General features: G+C 47.9%; 1 protein-coding gene across 5 annotated transcripts in view; it reads left to right on the top strand.

Annotated features, from left to right (window-relative positions):
• LOC140190270 (uncharacterized) overlaps positions 1-19,538 on the top strand; it is a 103,526-nt gene extending 83,988 nt beyond the window's left edge. For 4 of the 5 annotated variants that reach the window (XM_072246851.1, XM_072246852.1, XM_072246850.1 and 1 more), the window contains 5 exons: positions 3,984-4,087; positions 5,108-5,164; positions 11,092-11,238; positions 11,778-11,939; positions 16,795-19,538. In XM_072246851.1, coding sequence (XP_072102952.1) covers positions 3,984-4,087; positions 5,108-5,164; positions 11,092-11,238; positions 11,778-11,939; positions 16,795-17,148 — 824 coding nt within the window. In that variant the 3' untranslated portion in view covers positions 17,149-19,538. The remainder of the gene's footprint in view (positions 1-3,983; positions 4,088-5,107; positions 5,165-11,091; positions 11,239-11,777; positions 11,940-16,794) is intronic. The other variant, XM_072246854.1, reaches the window with a different exon arrangement.
• Positions 19,539-20,251: the final 713 nt, after the last annotated feature.

Raw genomic sequence — 20,251 nt, 5'->3', positions numbered from 1 at the left:
GAAATGCCATGGTAACTTCTTTCACCAATACTGTGAACCAATTCTACGATCTAGAAACTCACACTCAAAGACTCTTTACAACTTATGCTCTCAGTATTATTTTTATTTCCACAGTTTATCTTCTTCTGCACATTGGTTGTTTGTTAGACTTTCATAAGTATAGTTTTTATAAATTCTATTGTATTTCTTTTTTTCTCCTTTACACGTCTGCAAAGACCAGCTGGAGAAATGGGCTGAAAAATGGCAGATGGAATTTAATATTGACAAGCGTGAGGTGTTGCACTTCAGTAGGACCAACCAGAGTAGGTTTTACATTGTGAATGGCAGAGCACTGAAGAAGTGTGGTAGAACAAAGGGATCTTGGATTACAGGTCCATAATTCATTGAATGTGGTGTCACTGGTAGATAGGGTTGAAAAGAAAGTTTTTGGCACATTGGCTTTCATAAGTCAACGTTTCTAGGAGATGGGATGTTATGTTGAAGTTGTATAAGACATTGGTGAGGCCTAATTTGGAGTATTGTGTGCAGTTTTGGTCACCTACCTACAGGAAAGACATAAATAAGGTTGAAAGAGTACAGACAACAACCTCACTCCCTCTGAACGCACTGCCCTACACTCTCTCCGCACTAATCCCAACCTCACCATCAAACCTGCAGACAAAGGTGGTGCCATAGTAGTCTGGCGGACGGACCTCTACCTCACTGAGGACAAACGGCAGCTCTCTAACACTTCCTCTTACTTACCCCTGGAACAGGGCACACCAAAAAACATCAAACCATTGTCTCCCATACCTTCACCGCCCTTATCAACTTCAGAGACCTTCCATCCTCAGCTACAAAACTCATAATTCCCACACCCCCTACTGCTTGGTTTTACCTCCTCCCCAAGATCCACAAGCCTGAATGTCCCGGTAGACCCATAGTTTCTGCCTGCTCCTGCCCCAGCAAACTTGTATCTGTCTACCTGGACTCCATTTTGTCACCCATAGTTCAGTCCCTCCCTACCTACATTCGGGATACTTCCTATGTCCTCCACCTCTTCAATAACTTCCAGTACCCTGGTCCCAACCGCTTCATTTTCACTATGGATGCCCAATCCTTATACACCTCCATTCCCCATCAAGAAGGCCTCAAAGCCCTCCACTACTTCCTGGACAATAGACCTCACCAGTTCCCCACCAGCACTACCCTCCTCCGGTTGGCGGAACTGGTACTCACACTTAATAACTTCTCTTTTGGCTCTTCCCACTTTCTTCAGACCAAGGGTGTAGCTATGGCCACTAGCATGGGCCCCAGCTATGCCTGCCTCTTTGTTGGTTATGTGGAACAGTCTGTGCTCCAAACCTATACTGGTACTGCTCCCCAACTTTTCCTTCTCTACATTGACGACTACATTGGTGCTGCTTCCTGCATCCATGCTGAGCTTGTCAATTTCATCGACTTTACTTCAAACTTCCACCCAGCCCTCAAATTCACTTGGTCTATCTTGGACACTTCTCTCCCCTTTCTCGATCTCTCGGTCTCCAGCTCTGGAGACAGACTGTCCACTGACATCTTCTATAAGTCCACTGACTCTCATAACTACCTCGACTACTTGCCACATGCAGAGATGCCATTCCCTATTCCTAGTTCCTCCGTCTCCGCCGCATCTGCTCCCAGGATGAGGCTTTCCATTCCAGGACAACTCAAATGTCCTCTTTCTTTAAGGATCGTGGTTTCCCTTCTACCGTCATCAATGATGCCCTCACCCGCATCTCCTCCATTTCCTGCACTCTGGCCCTCACCCCATCCTCCCGCCACTACAACAGGGACAGAGTTCCCCTTGTCCTCACCTACCACCCCACCAGCCTCCGGATCCAGCACATTATCTTCTGCAACTTCCACCACCTTCAACAGGACCCCACCAAGCACATCTTTCCCTCGCCACTTTCCATAGGGATCGTTCCCTCCGCAACTCCCTGGTCCACACGTCCCTCCCCACAGATCTCCCACCCGGTACTTATCCCTGTAAGCGCAAGAGAGGAGGTCCCTACACCTCCTCTCTTGCCACCACTCAGGGCCCCAAGCAGTCCTTCCAGGTGAGGCAACACTTCACTTGTCAGTCTGTTGGGGTCATTTATTGCGTCTGGTGCTTCCGGTGCGGCCTCCTCTACATTGGTGAAACCCACGCAAATTGGGGGACCGCTTCGTCGAGCACCTCCTCTCCGTCTGCCTCAACAGTTAGGATCTTCTGGTTGCCACCCACTTCAACTCTGCTTCACATTCCCATTCGGATATGTCCGTACATGGCCTTCTCTACTGCCATGATGAGGTTAAACTCAGGTTAAAGGAGCAATATCTCATATACTGTCTGGGTAGTCTCCAGCCCCTTGGTATGAACATTGAATTCTCTAACTTCCAGTAATTCCCTCCCCCTCCCTTCCCCCATCCCAGTTTCACTCTGCCCCCTCCCCCAGCTGCCTACTACCTCCCTTATGGTTCCGCCTCCTTCTACTACCCATTGTGCTTTCCCCTTTTCCTTCTTCACCTTTCCTGCCTATCCCCTCCCTGCTTCCCTTCCCCCACCCCTTTATCTTTCCCCTTACTGGTTTTTCACCTGGAACCTTCCAGCCTTCACCTTCCCACCCTCCCCCCACCTTCTTTATAGGACCTCTGCCCCTTCCCTCTTCAGTCCTGATGAAGGGTTCCGGCCCAAAACATCGACTGATCGTTTCCATGGATGCTGCCTGACCTGCAGAGTTCCTCCAGCGTGTTGTGAGTGTTGCTTTGACCCCAGCATCTGCAGAGTATTTTGTGTTTAGCATTTACAAGGATGTTGCCAGGAACAATAAGGAAAGATCAAAAAGGTTAGGACTTTATTCCTTGGAACGTAGAAGATTGTGAGGAGATTTGATAGAGGTACACAACATTTTGAGGGGTATAAATCAAATATTTCAAAGGTACATTTAATGTCAGAGAAATGTATACGATATACATTGAAGATGCAAGCAAAGGAATTGCCATTAGGTGCTGTAGGTGGTGTAAATGCAAGCAGGCTTTTTCTACTGAGGTTGGGTGGGACTACACCAGAGGTCACGGGTTAAGGGTGAACATGAGGGGAAGCTTCTTCACTCAGAAGATGGTGAAAGTGTGGACAAGCTGCCAATGCAGTTGGAGGGAAGGAGGAATTTTTTTAGCCAGAGAGTGGTGAATCTGTGGAAACCTCTGCCACAGTGTGTGGTGGAGACCAAGTCCGTGGGTATATTTAAGGCAGAAGTTGATAGTTTCCTGATCTGCCAGGGGGTCAAAGGATATGGCAAGAAGGCAGGTGTATGGGGTTAAGTGGGATCTGGGATCATCCATGTTGGAATGGTGAAGCAGACTCGATAACTGAATGGCCTAATTTTGCTCTAATATCTTATGATCTTATAACATCCATGCCAGAACAACGAGACCCAAAAAGTTACTTTCTCCAAGCAGTAAGGCTGATCAATACCTCCATCCACTAACCCACCACCACGACTTTATCATTTCCTGTCAGTCACCTTATGTATAGACACTTTCTGGATATTCAATCAATCTATATATATAAGCTATCTCATGTATTTATCTTTATTGTGTCTTTTTAAATTTTATTGTGTTCCTTGTGTTATTGTGTTTTTTTTTGTGCTGCATCAGATCTGGAGTAACAATTATTTTGTTCTCCTTTACACTTGAGTACTGGAAATGACATTTGGACAGTTTTAAATCTTAAGGTAGTATATGGTAATGTATACATAATTTATCATAAATTTACTTCCAACACCTTTCCTTGTTTCTGTACCTCGCTGTACTTGTGCAATAAACTCAACTTGACAGGATATTCACTGACCATGAAGCATGTGATGGGATGGTGTGGAGGGAGCTTCACTTTGAGTCTGAGCCCAGATGTTTGGAGGAGATGGTGTGGATAGAGGGTAATCTGTGTCTAACCCTGTTGATGGAGATCTATGTTTTACTTGCAGGCTTTGTGTGGCTGGTTCTCAGCTTGTCGCTCTCTGTAACCATTGGCCATCGCTGCCCAAATAGTTTGCAACATGTTGTGGCGGCAGTTCAGGACACCAGCCTTGTGAGTAGATCTAATGGTTCTACAGGAGCTTTGGAGGTGGTGATGGTGGGGAGTGATTCTGTAATGATTCTCTATGTTCATTGCTACCAGCTTTACTGACCAAGGTCCCATTGACATTCTCTCCTAGTTATCAGATGTCCAACCTTCTCACCTCTTCCCATCCATCCAAGCCTTTCTCTCTCTCTGTAGTCTTTCACGTCCCATTCTCCTGCAAAAGCTCATCCATGGCCTTCAACTCTCCACACAGTCTGTCATCCACTCTGGTCCCTACACTCCCCTTCTTCCTGTATAAATCCCTTCCTTGCTCACACCTCCCATCTGTTTACCTCCTCTGCCCCTACACCGCTTGTCCTCCCGTTCAAACCCCTCCCTCGCACCCCCCCTGTAACCCCTACACTCCCCGTCCACCTGTTCAAATCCCTTCCTTGCCCCCTCCCTATCTTGGTTACCCTTATACCCCGTCCTCCTATTCAAACCCTTCCCGCACCCACTACCTATCTCTCTAACCCTTACACTCCCTGTCCTCTTGTTCAAACCCCTCCCTGGGCTCCTCCCTATCTCTGTAACCCCTACACTCTATCCTCTTGTTCAAACCCCTCCCTAACTCTGTAACCCTTACACTCCCCTTCTTCTTGTTCAAACCTCTCCCTGGCCCCCTCCCTATTTCTGTAACCCCTACACTCCCCGTCCTCTTGTTCAACCCCCCCCTCAGCCCCCTCTCTAGCTCTGTAACCCCTACACTCCCCAACCACCTGTTCAAATCCCTCCCTATCTCAATAACCCCTACATTCCCTGTCCTCCTATACAAACCCGTACGTGGCCGTCACTCTCTTGCCTATTTCTATAAACCCTACCCCCCAACTCAATCCAACACCTTTTTTCCTGACCTTTCCTGTTCAAACGCCTTGGGCTTGAACTCTACCACCCACCCCTCCTGCCGACCACGCTTTGCAGTCAGGGTTGTGGGTAATCCTGAAGGAGGGGCATCTCCCAGTTCTAAGCCAAGGTTCTCTCTTTCAGATAAAGTCATTCCCCAAGGACTACAAAGTGCGGGTCCACGTAACTTCCAATGACTTGGTGAGGACTTTTCTCTTGGATGGGTGTCGGGTGGGGGTGGGGGTAGTTATTTGGCTGGTATCCTTTGTATCTCATGCGATCTGTGGTGAGTGGTCAGTTTGACTTCCTTCAGGGCCGACATGTCCCCCTTAACCCTTCCCTATCCACGTTCCCCACTGTGTCCTTTCGAGGCATTTAACAAACTCATGGATGATAGATAAATGGAGGGCTATGTGGTATTGAAGAGTTAGATTGATCTACATGAAACGCTGTTGTAGGAGGACAGCAGCCATCATCAGAGATCCTCACCACCCAGGTCATGCTCTTCTCGCTGCTGTCATCAGATAGAAAGTACAAGAGCCTCAGGACGCGCACCACCAGGTTCAAGAACAGTTACTCCCCCTCAACCATCAGGCTCTTGAATAAAAGGGGATTACTACACTCACTTGCCCCATCATTGAAATGTTGCCACAACCAATGATCTCACTCTAAGGACTCTTTAACTTGTTATTTAATGTTCTCGTTATTTATTGCTATTTACTTATACTTGCATTTGCACAGTCTGTTGTCATCTGCACCGTGGCTGACCTTTCACTGATCATGTTATAGATTAGCTGAGTATGCCTGCAGGAGAGGGAACCTCAGGGTGGCATGTAGTGATATATATATATATATATATATACACACATAATAAAATTTACTTTGAACTTTAATTTACTTTGAACTTTAATTAACCGACTCTCAGTAATTAGAGTCGGTTAAATGGTTGGCACAATATCATGAGCCGAAGGGCTTTAATGCTTTATGCTTTTATTTATTTATTGAGAAACTGCTTGGAATAGACCCTTCTGGCCCCTTCGATCCATGCAGTTCAGCAAACCCCCAGTTTAACTCTAGCCAAATCATGGAACAATTCACAATAATTAACCTATAAACCCGTATATCTTTGGACTATGAGGGGAAACCCACATGCTCACGGGGAGAATGTACCAACTCCTTAAAGGCAGCGGTGGCAAATTGAATCTGGGTCGCCTGTGCTGTAAAGCATTGTGCTAACCACTACGGTACTGTGCCGCCCCATGTTCTAAATGCACTGAAAAGAACTTTTTTGGTACTAAATGTGTTATCTTTAAGATCATGTATGTTGACATTTTTCTTATCAATGCTGCTTATCTGATGCTCTGTGCCTGAGGTGTTGCTGCAAGTAAGCAAGTAAGATGTTGCTGGGAAGAGAGTGGCATCCCTCCACTTCCTCATCCAGGTCATTTATTAAAAAATCACGAAGAGAAGGGGTCCCAGAACAGATCCCTGAGGCACACCACTGGTCGCCTACATCCATGCAGAATGTGACCTGTCTACAACCACTCTTTGCCTTCTGTGGGCCAGCCAATTCTGAATTCACAAAACAATGTCCCCTTGGATCCCATGCCTCCTTACTTTCTCAATAAGCCTGGCATGGGGTACCTTATCAAATGCCTTGCTGAAATCCATATACATTACATCTACTGCTCAGATTTGACAGAGATATACAAAATTATGAAGGGTATAGATAAAGTAAATGCAAGCAGGCTTTTCCTTCTGAGGTTAGGTAGGACTACAACCAGCAGCCATGCATTAGGGTGAAAGGTGAAAAGTCTAAGGGGACGTGAGGGGAGGCTTCTTCACTCTGAGGTTTGTAAGAGTGTGGACTGAGCTGCCATCACAAGTGGTGTATGCGAGCTCGATTTCAATGTTTAACAGAAGTTTGGATAGGTAGGTGTATGGAAGATTACGGTACCGGTGCAGGCCGATGGGAGGAGGCTGTTTAAGTGGATCAGTTGAAGGACCTGTTTCTGTGCTGTACTTTTCTATAACTCTCTGACTCTAAGACAGGTGACCCCAGTCATTATAAACACTCTTCAGAGATTGTCTGCCTCCGTCAATTTCTTCCCCATTCTGATGCTTAGTCTGAACAACAACCGAACCTCTTGACCATGTCAGCATGTCTTTATGCATTAAGTTGCTGCCACGTGATTGGCTGATTAGATATTTGCATTAACATGCAGGTGCACCTAATAAAGTGGTTACCAAGTGCAGCACGCGATACAGCACTGATCTTTTAACCGATCCTTACATGACCAGGACTTTTGATGTGCACCTGCTGCTCATACAACCATCCATCACCTGCTCCCAGGGCTTCAGGTGATCTTAGTTGGGGGGAGGGCTAAGCAGGTGCTACACCTTGCCCAAATGTGATCTGCAGGCTAGCAAGAGAAGGAGTGCCTTACACCTCCTTTGGTAGAGACATATCTCCACCCTGCCATCCAGCACTGTGCTGGTGTCAAAAACAACACATTCCATGACATATTGAGAAAATGGTGGGTACATGCAATGCCCTGCCAGGGGTGGTGGTAAAGGCAGGTACATTAGGGACACTTAAAAAATTCTTACATACGATGGCACAAAAATGGTGGAGGGAAGGACTGGTTAAAAGGTCATCACTATATTGCGTGCTGCACTTGGTAGCCACTTTATTTGGTGCACCTGCGTGTTAATGCAAGTATCTAATCAGCCAATCACGTGGCAGCAACTTAATGCATAAAGGCATGCTGACATGGTCAAGAGGTTCGGTTGTTGTTCAGACCAAGCATCAGAATGGGGAAGAAATGTGATCTGTAACTTTGCCTGTGGAATGATTGCTGGTGCTAGACTGGGTGGATGGAGTATCTCTGAAACTGCTGACCTCCTGGGATTTTTCACGCACAACAGAGCACGTTGCAAGAAACAAAAAACATCAAGCGAGCAGCAGTTCTGTGGGTGAAAACAACAGATACTTGAACCAAATGGTATAATCCTGATCTCTACATAGCAACACTATGACCATTAAGAACAGTTGGCACTAAAATGGACTTTCTTCATTGTAATTGTGTTCCTTCTTGTAAAAAAATTGCATATAATTTCTGTTTAAATAATGTTTCACTTGTGAATGGATACAATAGATACATTATTGATCCCAAAGGAAATTACAATGTCACAGCAATATTATACATGCGCAGATGTACAAGTATACAAATATTAGCAGAGACATAAGAAAAAATGAAAAATAAGTTACCTCAGACAGTCTAACTGGAGGGGGTCATCACTTCCCCATCTATGGGTTGACTCATGAAGGAGCCTAATGGCCGAGGATAAGAATGACCTCATATAGCACTCTTTGGAGCAGGGCAGTTGTCTTAGAATATTACTAAAAGCACTTCTCTGTTCAGCCAAGGTGGCATGCAAAGGATGAGAAACATTGTTCAGCATTGCCAGGATTTTCCGTAGGGCCTGTTGTTCTACCACAGCCTCCAGTGTGTCCAGTCTGACTAATATAACAGAGCCAGCCTTTCGAATTAGTTTATTGAGCCTGTTAGCATCACCTGTGTTGATGCCATTGCCCCAGCATACTACCGCGTAGAAGATTGTACTGGCGACAACAGACTGGTAGAACATGTAAAGGAAAGGCCTGCATACTCCAAAGGACGTCAGTCTCCTCAGGAAGTAGAGGCAACTCCGGCCCTTCTTCTAAACAGCTGCTGCGTTGGTGCTCCACTCAAGTCTGTCATCTAGGTGCACCCAAGAATGTAGCGAATATGATGCTGACGCAAGTAAGTTTTTTAGCTGCACTTGTACACACACAAGGACTTGTGCCTCTGATAATAAACTCGACTTGGACACTGAGGCAGTGAATGCAGATAGTTCTGACCCCCAGGGCTGGGGAAATCAAGAACTAGGGGACTAACGGGAATAATTTGAAGGGGGTCCGAGGGGCAACTTCTTCACACAGTTTGGTGGTTAACTGGAAAGAGCTGCCAAAACAGCTGATAGAGGCAGGTATGATTACAATGTTTAAAAAACATTCACTTGGTATATTTAAAGTGGAGGTTGATATGTTCTTGATTAGCCACGGCATGAAAGGATATGGGGGGGGGAGGCAGGGGAATAGGGTTCAGAGGATTGATGAATCAGCTATGATGGTATGGTGGAGCAAACTCGATGGGCTGCATGGCTTAATTCTGCTCATATGTCTTATGGGCTATGTGTATGTAGATAGTGATCCATGTGAAGGTTAAATGTGCTCAATGATAGTGAAGGTTAAATGGGCTCAATGTGGGCAAATGGGGTTAGCTTGGGCCAGCATGGGCATGTTGGGCCAAAGGGCCTGTTTCTGTACCATATGAATTTATTATTTTCTGAATGTTTGTTGCCTCTCGTCTCTTGATTCCAATACCTCTTCTCTCAGTGAGTTCCAGATGTCACCCACTCTCTGTATAAAGAGGGGCACTGTGGGAGAAAGGGAAGGTGGAGGGACACCAGAGGGAAGTAATGGGTGGTGAGGAGAAGAGAAATGGTTAAGAGGGGAGCTAGAATGGGGGAATAGGAAAAGAGAGAAGGGGGAGGGGAGAGATTACCGGAAGTTAAGGAAATCAATATCCATGCCATCTGGTTGGAGGCTACCCACATGGAATATGAGGTGTTGCTCCTCCAAGCTGAGTCTGGCCTCATCATGGCAGTAGAGGGAACAATGGGCACTGACCATCATGGACTGACATGTTAGAATGAGAATGGGAAGTCGAATTGAAATGATGGACTGTATGGGCTCCCTGAATCGTGGTGAGGAAGGAAGTGGAGGGGTATATGTAGCACTTGTTCTGCTTGCAAGATATGTGGTCCATATCGAAGTTCAAAACAAATTTTATTATCAAAGTACATAGACGTCACCATATACAACCCTGAGGTTCATTTTCCTGTGGGCATACTCAGCAAATCTATAGAACAGTAACTATAATAGGATCAGTGAAACATCAACCAGAAGAGGACAAACTGTGCAAATATAAATAAATAGTAATAAATAGTGAGATCATGAGATAGAGTCCTTGAAAGTGAGATCATTAATTGCTGGAACATTTCAATGATGGGGCAAGTGAGGGTAGTTATCCCTTTTATTCAAGTGCCTGATGGTTGAGGGGTAGTAACTATTCTTGAACTCGGTGGTGCGAGACCTGAGGCACCTGTGCCTTCTATCTGAAGGCAGCAGTGAGAATAGAGCATGCCCAGGGTGGTGGGGATCTCTGATGATGGATGCTGCTTTCCTACAACAGCTTTTCATGTAGATGTGCTCACTGGTTGGAAGGGCTCATTCCTTGCATAGCCTTATGTCTGTCTAACAGCATCTTAAATGCTTTGATTGTTTATACAGTACTTCCACCACTAGTCTTGATAATCTGTTCTAGACACCCATCTGTGTGTAATATACAGTATTGAGAGAAAAGATCTATGCCTCTCGTAGTGCTCTATGCTTCTCAGAAGGCAGGTGGAGTAACAACACATACAAGATATTAGGACGTGTAAGACATAAGACCATAAGACACAAAAGCAGAATTAGGCCATTTGTCCCATCGAGTCTGCTCTGCCATTCCATCATGGCTGATTTATTATCCCTCTCAACCCCATTCTCCTGCCTTCCCCCTGTAACCGTTGATACTCTGGTTAATCAAGAACCTATCAACCTCCGCCTTAAATATACCCAGTGAATTGGCCTCCACAGCCATCTATGGCAAAAAATTCCAGAGATTCACTGCTCTCCAGCTAAAGAAATTCCTCTTCGTCTCCATTCTAAAAAGATGTCGTTCTATTCTGAGGCTGTGCCCGATGGTCTTTTCTCTCCCCCACTATAGGAAGCATCCTCTCCACATCCACTCTTTGTAGACCCCTTGGTTAATGGTAGGGGTCCATGGCATAAAAAAGGTTGGGAACCCCTGACATAAGCCTTTCAATATTCGATAGGTACGTGGAGAGAACAGGTTTAGAAGGATTTGGCTGAATGTGGGCAAATGGGATGAGAAATCTTGGTTGGCACAACCCAGAACTGCACATAATACTCTGAATTCAACCCCCTCTCTCTTTGTCTCTCTGCCTCTGACTCTCAGAATGCCACAGCCTGTGCCTACACAGTACTAGCCCTGCTCAAGGGAGACTGGCAAGCCCTGAAGGAGAATGTCTGGGAGGGGCAGCAGAACTGGAAGCTTATCGAGTGGATACTGAAAGGACTGGACGATCTGAATTTGAAGGAAAAGGTAGCCAGCCCCTCTCGCCGAGCCAGTGCCCATTAAACCACCCGACGATCCTGGTGGGCCGGACCCACTCGGTGGGATTGACCTCGCCCCTGGGACTGATCCCTCCCTGGCAATTGGACATCTCGGTGGAAAAGACCTCTCTGTCCGGCACTGTCCGGTCCCTGGGATTGACCTCTCAATGTGACCAACCCTGTGGTGGGACCGACCCCTCACTGGGGCTGATCCCTCACTCTGGGAGTTCCACTCTGGAACTGGATCTCTGACCCCACTCCCTGGGACTGACCCTCTGATCCCTCTTGCTGGGACTGAACCCTCTCTCTGCACACTGACTCCTCTGAGTTCTCTGAAGTTCTCCACAGAATGAGGGTGTACATAGTTGGCGCCAGGAGTGACCTCCCCCTCCCCAGACCGTGCTCTGTGGCCCCTCTTGATGCAGAATGAGGGATGTTTGTGGCAGGTGCCAGGACCCCTCCCTCTCTAGGGATTGAACTCCCTGTGACTGATCCCTCTCTGGCCTCTCGGCCGCCCTCTCTTTGCAGAACGAAACCTGTACATGGCAGGAGCCAGTCTCGAAGCTGATTAGTGTCACTCTGCAGGCCCTTGACCTTCTCAAGAGATCCCACTGCACCCCCTGCAACAACTGGGCTGGCCGCTGGTGCCGCCGGGACAGGGCAGCCACAGGGAATGATGTTCATCGGGTGGTGAGTACTAGACAGGGTGTGTGGTTGGTGGGGGGGAGAGAAGGGAGAGAGGGGGCCGGGAGGGTAGGGACACTGGAGAGAGAAGTAGAGAAGAAGAGGGGTGAGGGAGAGGGGAAGACAGGATGCAAGGAAAGGGGAGAGAGAGTACAGAGAGGGGAGACAAGGATGGTGTGATCACGTGAAAGAGGGCGTGAGAGCGAGGGAGAGAGACAGAGAGCAGGAGGGAGAAAGGGAATCCAAGAGAAGGTCAGAGAGGGAACTAACAGGAAGAGACTGGTGGCAGAGAGGGGGAGAGAGACAGAGGGTGGACAGGAATGGAGGGAGAGGAGGATCAGAGGGAGAGGGAGAGGAGGAGCAGAGGGACAGGGAGAGAAAGGGCAGTGACAGCGTGAGGGTAGATAAACAGAGTGAAAATAGAGGGGCAGAAAGAGAGCTGGGGAGAAGGAGAGGAGAAAGAAAGGACATAGAGAAAGGGAGAGGGGAGCGAGAGAGAGGGGAAGAGAGAGAGGGGGGAGAGGGAGAGAGGGGAGAGATGGAGAGAGGGGGAGGGGAAGAGAGAGGGAGGAGGGGAGAGGTGGAGAGAGGGGGGAGGGGAGAGGGGGGAGAGAGAGACGCACACACACACACACACACTCACACTTGGTGTGACCCAGGGAGGGAAAAAGACAGAGAAAGGTACTGAGGGACAGAGGGGCAGAGAGATGTGGGGGACACTGTCTCTCGCTCTTTATGTGGGGCACCCTCTCTCTCTCATCCCCTAAGTAACATCCACTCTCTCTCCCAGTCATTCACCCACTCTACCTCTGCCCTCTCACACCTCTTTTTCTCCCTTTCTTCCACAATTTCTCACCCCCTTTCTCCCCAATCACTCCCACATTCTTTCACTGCCCCAGTCACTCTCAACGTTTTTGCCTCTTGCAATCACTCATCGTCCCCTCCTTAAATCATTCTCATATTCTATCTCTCCTGCAATCACTCTTATCGTTTCTGTCTCTTCCACAATCTTTATTCTTCGGAATGTAGAAAGTTGAGAGGAGATTTGATAGAGGTGTTCTTCACCCCTCTCCCTGCCTTTTCACCCCTCTCCCTGCCCCTTCACCCCTCTCCCTGCCCTTTCACCCCTCTCCCTGCCCCTTCACCCCTCTCATTGCCCCTTCACCCCTCTCTCTGACCAACCTTCTCCCTATCCCTTCACCCCTCTCCCTGCTCTTTTGGCCCTCTTCCCACCCCCTCACCCCTCTCCTTGCCCCTTCACTCCTCTTCCCACCCCCTCACCCCTCTCCTTGCCCCCTCACCCCTCTCCTTGCCCCTTCACTCCTCTCCCCACCCCTTCACCTCTCTCTCTGCCTCTCATCCCTCAGCCTGCTGCTTAAACCGTCGAATAGGTGGAACTCTCACCACTCTAGTGTATAAATAATCACCACCATCCTAATAAGTAATAATCGTAATAAGGTGGATGAATTGAAAGTGCAGATTGTTATTAATGATTATGATATAGTTGGGATCACAGAGACATGGCTCTAGGGTGACCAGGGATGGGAGCTCAACGTTCAGGGATATTCAATATTCAGGAGGGATAGACATGAAGGAAGGGGAGGTGGGGTGGCGTTGCTGGTTAAAGAAGAGATTAACGCAAAAGAAAGGAAGGACATAAGCCGGGAAGATGTGGAATCGATATGGGTAGAGCTGCGTAACACTAAGGGGCAGAAGACGCTGGTGGGAGTTGTGTACAGGCCACCTAACAGTAGTAGTGAGGTCGGAGATGGTATTAAACAGGAAATTAGAAATGTGTGCAATAAAGGAACAGCAGTTATAATGGGTGACTTCAATCTACATGTAGATTGGGTGAACCAAGTTGGTAAAGGTGCTGAGGAAGAGGATTTCTTGGAATGTATGCGGGATGGTTTTTTGAACCAACATGTCGAGGAACCGACTAGAGAGCAGGCTATTCTGGACTGGGTTTTGAGCAATGAGGAAGGGTTAATTAGCAACCTTGTCGTGAGAGGCCCCTTGGGTAAGAGTGACCATAATATGGTGGAATTCTTCATTAAGATGGAGAGTGACATAGTTAATTCAGAAACAAAGGTTCTGAACTTAAAGAGGGGTAACTTTGAAGGTATGAGACGTGAATTAGCTAAGATAGACTGGCAAATGACACTTAAAGGATTGACGGTGGATATGCAATGGCAAGCATTTAAAGGTTGCATGGATGAACTGCAACAAATGTTCATCCCAGTTTGGCAAAAGAATAAATCAAGGAAGGTAGTGCACCCGTGGCTGACAAGAGAAATTAGGGATAGTATCAATTCCAAAGAAGCAGCATACAAATTAGCCAGAGAAAGTGGCTCACCTGAGGACTGGGAGAAATTCAGAGTTCAGCAGAGGAGGACAAAGGGCTTAATTAGGAAGGGGAAAAAAGATTATGAGAGAAAACTGGCAGGGAACATAAAAACGGACTGTAAAAGCTTTTATAGATATGTAAAAAGGAAAAGACTGGTAAAGACAAATGTAGGTCCCCTGCAGGCAGAAACAGGTGAGTTGATTATGGGGAGCAAGGACATGGCAGACCAATTGAATAATTACTTTGGTTCTGTCTTCACTAAGGAGGACATAAATAATCTTCCAGAAATAGTAGGGGACAGAGGGTCCAGTGAGATGGAGGAACTGAGCGAAATACATGTTAGTAGGGAAGTGGTGTTAGGTAAATTGAAGGGATTGAAGGCAGATAAATCCCCAGGGCCAGATGGTCTGCATCCCAGGGTGCTTAAGGAAGTAGCCCAAGAAATAGTGGATGCATTAGTGATAATTTTTCAAAACTCGTTAGATTCTGGACTAGTTCCTGAGGATTGGAGGGTGGCTAATGTAACTCCACTTTTTAAAAAAGGAGGGAGAGAGAAACCGGGAAATTATAGACCGGTTAGCCTAACGTCGGTGGTGGGGAAACTGCTGGAGTCAGTTATCAAGGATGTGATAACAGCACATTTGGAAAGTGGTGAAATGATCGGACAAAGTCAGCATGGATTTGTGAAAGGAAAATCATGTCTGACGAATCTCATAGAATTTTTTGAGGATGTAACTAGTAGAGTGGATAAGGGAGAACCTGTGGATGTGGTATATTTGGATTTTCAGAAGGCCTTTGACAAGGTCCCACACAGGAGATTAGTGTGCAAACTTAAAGCACACGGTATTGGGGGTAAGGTATTGGTGTGGGTGGAGAGTTGGTTAGCAGACAGGAAGCAAAGAGTGGGAATAAACGGGACCTTTTCAGAATGGCAGGCGGTGACTAGTGGGGTACCGCAAGGCTCAGTGCTTGGACCCCAGTTGTTTACAGTATATATTAATGACTTGGATGAGGGAATTAAATGCAGCATCTCCAAGTTTGCGGATGACACGAAGCTGGGTGGCAGTGTTAGCTGTGAGGAGGATGCTAAGAGGATGCAGGGTGACTTGGATAGGTTGGGTGAATGGGCAAATTCATGGCAGATGCAATTTAATGTGGATAAATGTGAAGTTATCCACTTTGGTGGCAAAAATAGGAAAACAGATTATTATCTGAATGGTGGCCGATTAGGAAAAGGGGAGGTGCAACGTGACCTGGGTGTCATTATACACCAGTCATTGAAAGTGGGCATGCAGGTACAGCAGGTGGTGAAAAAGGCGAATGGCATGCTGGCATTTATAGCGAGAGGATTTGAGTACAGGAGCAGGGAGGTACTACTGCAGTTGTACAAGGCCTTGGTGAGACCACACCTGGAGTATTGTGTGCAGTTTTGGTCCCCTAATCTGAGGAAAGACATCCTTGCCATAGAGGGAGTACAGAGAAGGTTCACCAGATTGATTCCTGGGATGGCAGGACTTTCATATGAAGAAAGAATGGATGAACTGGGCTTGTACTCGTTGGAATTTAGAAGATTGAGGGGGGATCTGATTGAAACGTATAAGATCCTAAAGGGATTGGACAGGCTAGATGCAGGAAGATTGTTCCCGATGTTGGGGAAGTCCAGAACGAGGGGTCACAGTTTGAGGATAGAGGGGAAGCCTTTTAGGACCGAGATTAGGAAAAACTTCTTCACACAGAGAGTGGTGAATCTGTGGAATTCTCTGCCACAGGAAACAGTCGAGGCCAGTTCATTGGCTATATTTAAGAGGGAGTTAGATATGGCCCTTGTGGCTACGGGGGTCAAGGGGTATGGAGGGAAGGCTGGGGCGGTGTTCTGAGTTGGATGATCAGCCATGATCATAATAAATGGTGGTGCAGGCTCAAAGGGCTGAATGGCCTACTCCTGCACCTATTTTCTATGTTTCTATGTTTCTAATTTGATAGAGGTATCCAAAGTTATGAGGGCTACAGATAGGGTGAATGCAAACAGGCTTTTTCTACTGAGATTATGGGTTAAGGGTAAAAGGTGAAAGGTTTAAGGGGAACACGAGGGGAAAACTTGTTCACTCAGAGGGTCATGAGAGTGTGAAATGAGTGGCCAGTACAAGTGGTGCGTGCGAGCTTGATTTCAATGTTTTCAAGTGAGGTTTGGATAGGTACATGGATGGTAAGGGTATGGATGACTATGATCTGGGTGCAGGTCGATGGGAGTAGGCAGTTTAAATGGTTGGCATATACTAGATGGGCCGAAGGGCCTGATTCTGTGCTGTACTTTTCTATGACTATAACAATCACTCACCTCCTTCTCTCTTCCCCAATCACTCCAAACCCTTTCCCACTCTCCCTCACTCCCAACCCCTTCTCCTTCTCTCCCCCACTCACACACCCTCTCTCACTGCCCCTTCTCCCACATATTCCTCTTTCTCTCTCTCTAGCCCACACTCCTCACTCACAACCTCTCTCTCTTCTCCACAGCCTCTGGCAACACCACTCCTGTCAGATGACCGTGCTGGGGTGAAGATCGACATAGAAGGCAGCACAGGCAGCCCCAGACCGAGGAGGACTGGCCCCAGCTGCCGCACCCCTGGCTCTGAGGAGGATGAAGAGAATAGCATATCCCAGAACCCCTCACTGACTCCCACCTCCCACAGTGGCAACAGCACGATCTGTAACTTGGCTCACGGCTGTCTCTTCGGGGCACCCAGAAGGCAGCCCTTCTGCCGGAAGTTATTCCAGCAGTGGAGGGTTCTGGCTCAGGAGCTCCGGCGGCTGCGCCAAGGGAGGAAGGGACAACTTGTTGCCCGACTTGTCCTCCGCGGGAGGGAGTAGATAAGTCAGGGCTGGCCCGGGGTATGTGTGACACAGAGGGGGTGTGGGTCAGCAAACTGCTAAGCGTGCCCTGCTTGACCCACTCATCCCTGCCCCTTCACCACCACCGTCTCTGTGGCTCCTTAACATCTCTATCTGATCCTTAGCCCCTTGCCCCACCTCTCAACATCCTCCCCACACTTCCCTACCCATGAACCCTTTGTCCCTGCTCTAGCCTCTCACCCACCGATGCCCCTTCACCCCTCATCCTTCCCCTTTAACCCTTTGCCCTACTCCTCTTCCGATTCCGTTAAACCCTTGCCCTGCCCCTTCACCTTTCCTTGCCATCTTAGCCTCTCTCGCCACCCCATTCACCCTTCAGTCCTCTCCCCACCCATTCGCCTTTCTCTCCATGCCTTCACCTCTCTCCCCACCCCTTCACCCTCCCCAGCCCCTTCGCCCCTCTCCCCAGTCCTTCATCCCTCTCCATGCCCCTTCACCCCCACCTCCTCCTTTCACCCTTCTCCATGCACATTCAGCCCTCTCCCCACCCATTCACCTCTCTCCCTGCCCTTCACCCCTCTCTGTGCACCTTCAGCCCCTGCTTTAACCTGTTGACCAGCTGGAACTCTTGCCATTACAATGCATGACCACCATCACTATTTTAATCCCTCTCCTTGTCTGCTCCCCTCCGCTGGGGTGAGAGCGATCCTCTCCACACCCTTCCCACGGTGCTGCCTCACACAATAGGAAGAAGTTGGAATAGTTCTCTAACACCCCCTCCACCCTCACAACTTACTTGCAGCGTTTCCTTGTGAATCTCACAACGAGAAGGAAACACTGCAAATGAGGGGAGGTGACCAGTTAACAGGAGGAAGGAAGGAAGGGGAGAGAGAGAGAGAGAGAGAGGAGAGAGAGAGAGGAGAGAGAGAGAGAGAGAGAGACAAGAGACAGAGAGGAGAGAGAGAGAGAGAGGAGAGAGAGAGAGAGAGAGAGAGGAGAGAGAGAGAGAGAGAGAGAGATGCACCCATACAGTGAGACACAGGGAGAAAATCACATACAGTGAGATAGCTTGAGAGAGAGAAGCAGACACAGTACAGACACATAGAGGGAGATACACAGTGAGATAGGGCGGCATGTTAGCGTAGTGGTTAGCACAATGCGCTTTACAGTACAGGTGACCCAGGTTCAATTCCCGCCGTTGCCTCTGAGGAGTTTATACATTTTCCTCGTGACCACGTGAGTTTCCTTTGGGTTTCCTTCCAAAGATGTATCAGTTGGTAGGTTGTATGGGTCACTGAAAATTGTCCCGTGATTAGGCTAAGTTTAAACTGAGCTGAGCAGCGGGGCTTGAAGAGCCTGTTCTGTGCTCTATCTCAATAAATAAATCAAAAAGGTGCAGACAAACAGAGACACACACAGTGAGAGAGGCAAACAGAGATGTACACAGTGAAAGGTGCAGACAGAGGGAGTGAGACGCACATACTGAGAGAGATAAAGAGAGAGATGTGGGGATATACACACAGAGACGAGAGAGACACACACATTGGGTAACATGCAGAGTGAGAAAGACATAGAAGTACACATACATACACACAATAAGAGACGCATCAATAAACAGAGAGAGGTATACACGCAGTGAGAGAGAGAGAGAGAGAGAGAGAGACATACTTAGTGAGGAACACATTGAGAGATACGCACAGTTAAAGTGAGGGAGAGTGAGACACACAGTGGGAGATACCCACAGAGTGAGAGATACACACAGCGGGAGAGACAGACACACAGACACAATGACGAACAGACACAGCTAGTGTGAGATAGTGGGATACACACAGTGACAGACACTGTGTGGGATACACAGTGTGAGACACACAGATGCACCCACACTCCGAGGAAAAAGACAGTGAGTGAGAGAGACTCGCACCCAGTGAATTATAGACAGAGAAAGAGGCACAAGCACAGTGTAGGGAAAGAGAAAGAACATACACAGAAAGAGGGAGACATGCGAGAGTGACAGAGTGAGAGCGAATGAGATTAGAGGCAGTGAGGTGCAGAGAACAGGCTTTCAGGGGTGTGACTTTGTGACTCCAGTGAGGCAGAGCGTTACACCAACAATCCCTTCCCACTCTTGCCACTTGTAAACTGAGGTGCCACTTATCTCGGTTGACGGTCCCAGCCACGAGGTCTCGGACACCCACCTCTCCACACATTTCCTACTATAGCAGCCTCACCAATGGTTTCACTGCGTTGGGCCAGTCCATTTTGGAAACATGTCTGTCTGTGTCTGTGCTGAGCTCTGCTTTCCTGTGCCTTTTGAAGAGTCATGGTCACAGATTGCAACTGTGATGCGATGTCTTGCGAGTTTACATTCCTGTATCCGAAATTTAAAATAAATGTTAACTACTCTCTGAGGTGGAGCCTGTCACTGTAACAATGCAATATATGAGTTACTTGGGGCGTCTGTGGCAGTGGCAGAGAAAGAGTGGGAGAGAGGGGGGCACAGGTAGAGCAAGCAGGGAGAGGGACAGAGGAGAGCGTTACAGGGAGGGGAGAAGTAGAGACAGAGAGGAAGGGATAGCGTGATAGGGAGAGAGGGCGATGGACATAAACGACCAAGAGAGCCAGGAGAGTCTGAGAGGAAGGAGAGAGATAGAGATGGAGGGATAGGAGAGGGAGTGAGGGCAGAGGGGAGAGATGAAGCAGGTCAGAGACAGGGAATAAGAGATAGGGTAGGAAAGAGAGAGGGAAGGAAGTACAGAGAGAGAGAAAGTGTGGCAGAGGTAGAGGATAAAGAGATACAGAGGGAGGAACAGAGAGGTCAGATGGAGAAAAGGAGGAAGGGTGGACAGAGAATGTGTGTCAGAGGGAAGAAGGAGTGTGGTAGAGGGAAGAAGGGAGGGATAGAGAGGGAAGTGCGAGGAAGGGGAAGAGACAGAGAGAGGGACAGAGGGGTTAGGGAGAGGGAAGAGAGTGAGGGAGGCACAGAGAGGAAAGAGTGAGTTACAGGGAAGAGAGATGAAGAAAGGGAGGGAAGAGGGACAAAGAGAATGGGAGCAGATGGGAGAGGGAAGAGAGGAGAACTGGGAAAGTGAGAAGAGGCAGCAGATTGGGAAGAGAGACAGAC

The sequence above is a fragment of the Mobula birostris genome, chromosome 29 (genome assembly GCF_030028105.1).
Source record: "Mobula birostris isolate sMobBir1 chromosome 29, sMobBir1.hap1, whole genome shotgun sequence".
Taxonomy (NCBI): domain Eukaryota; kingdom Metazoa; phylum Chordata; class Chondrichthyes; order Myliobatiformes; family Myliobatidae; genus Mobula; species Mobula birostris.
This window is presented reverse-complemented; position numbering and strand designations above follow the sequence as displayed.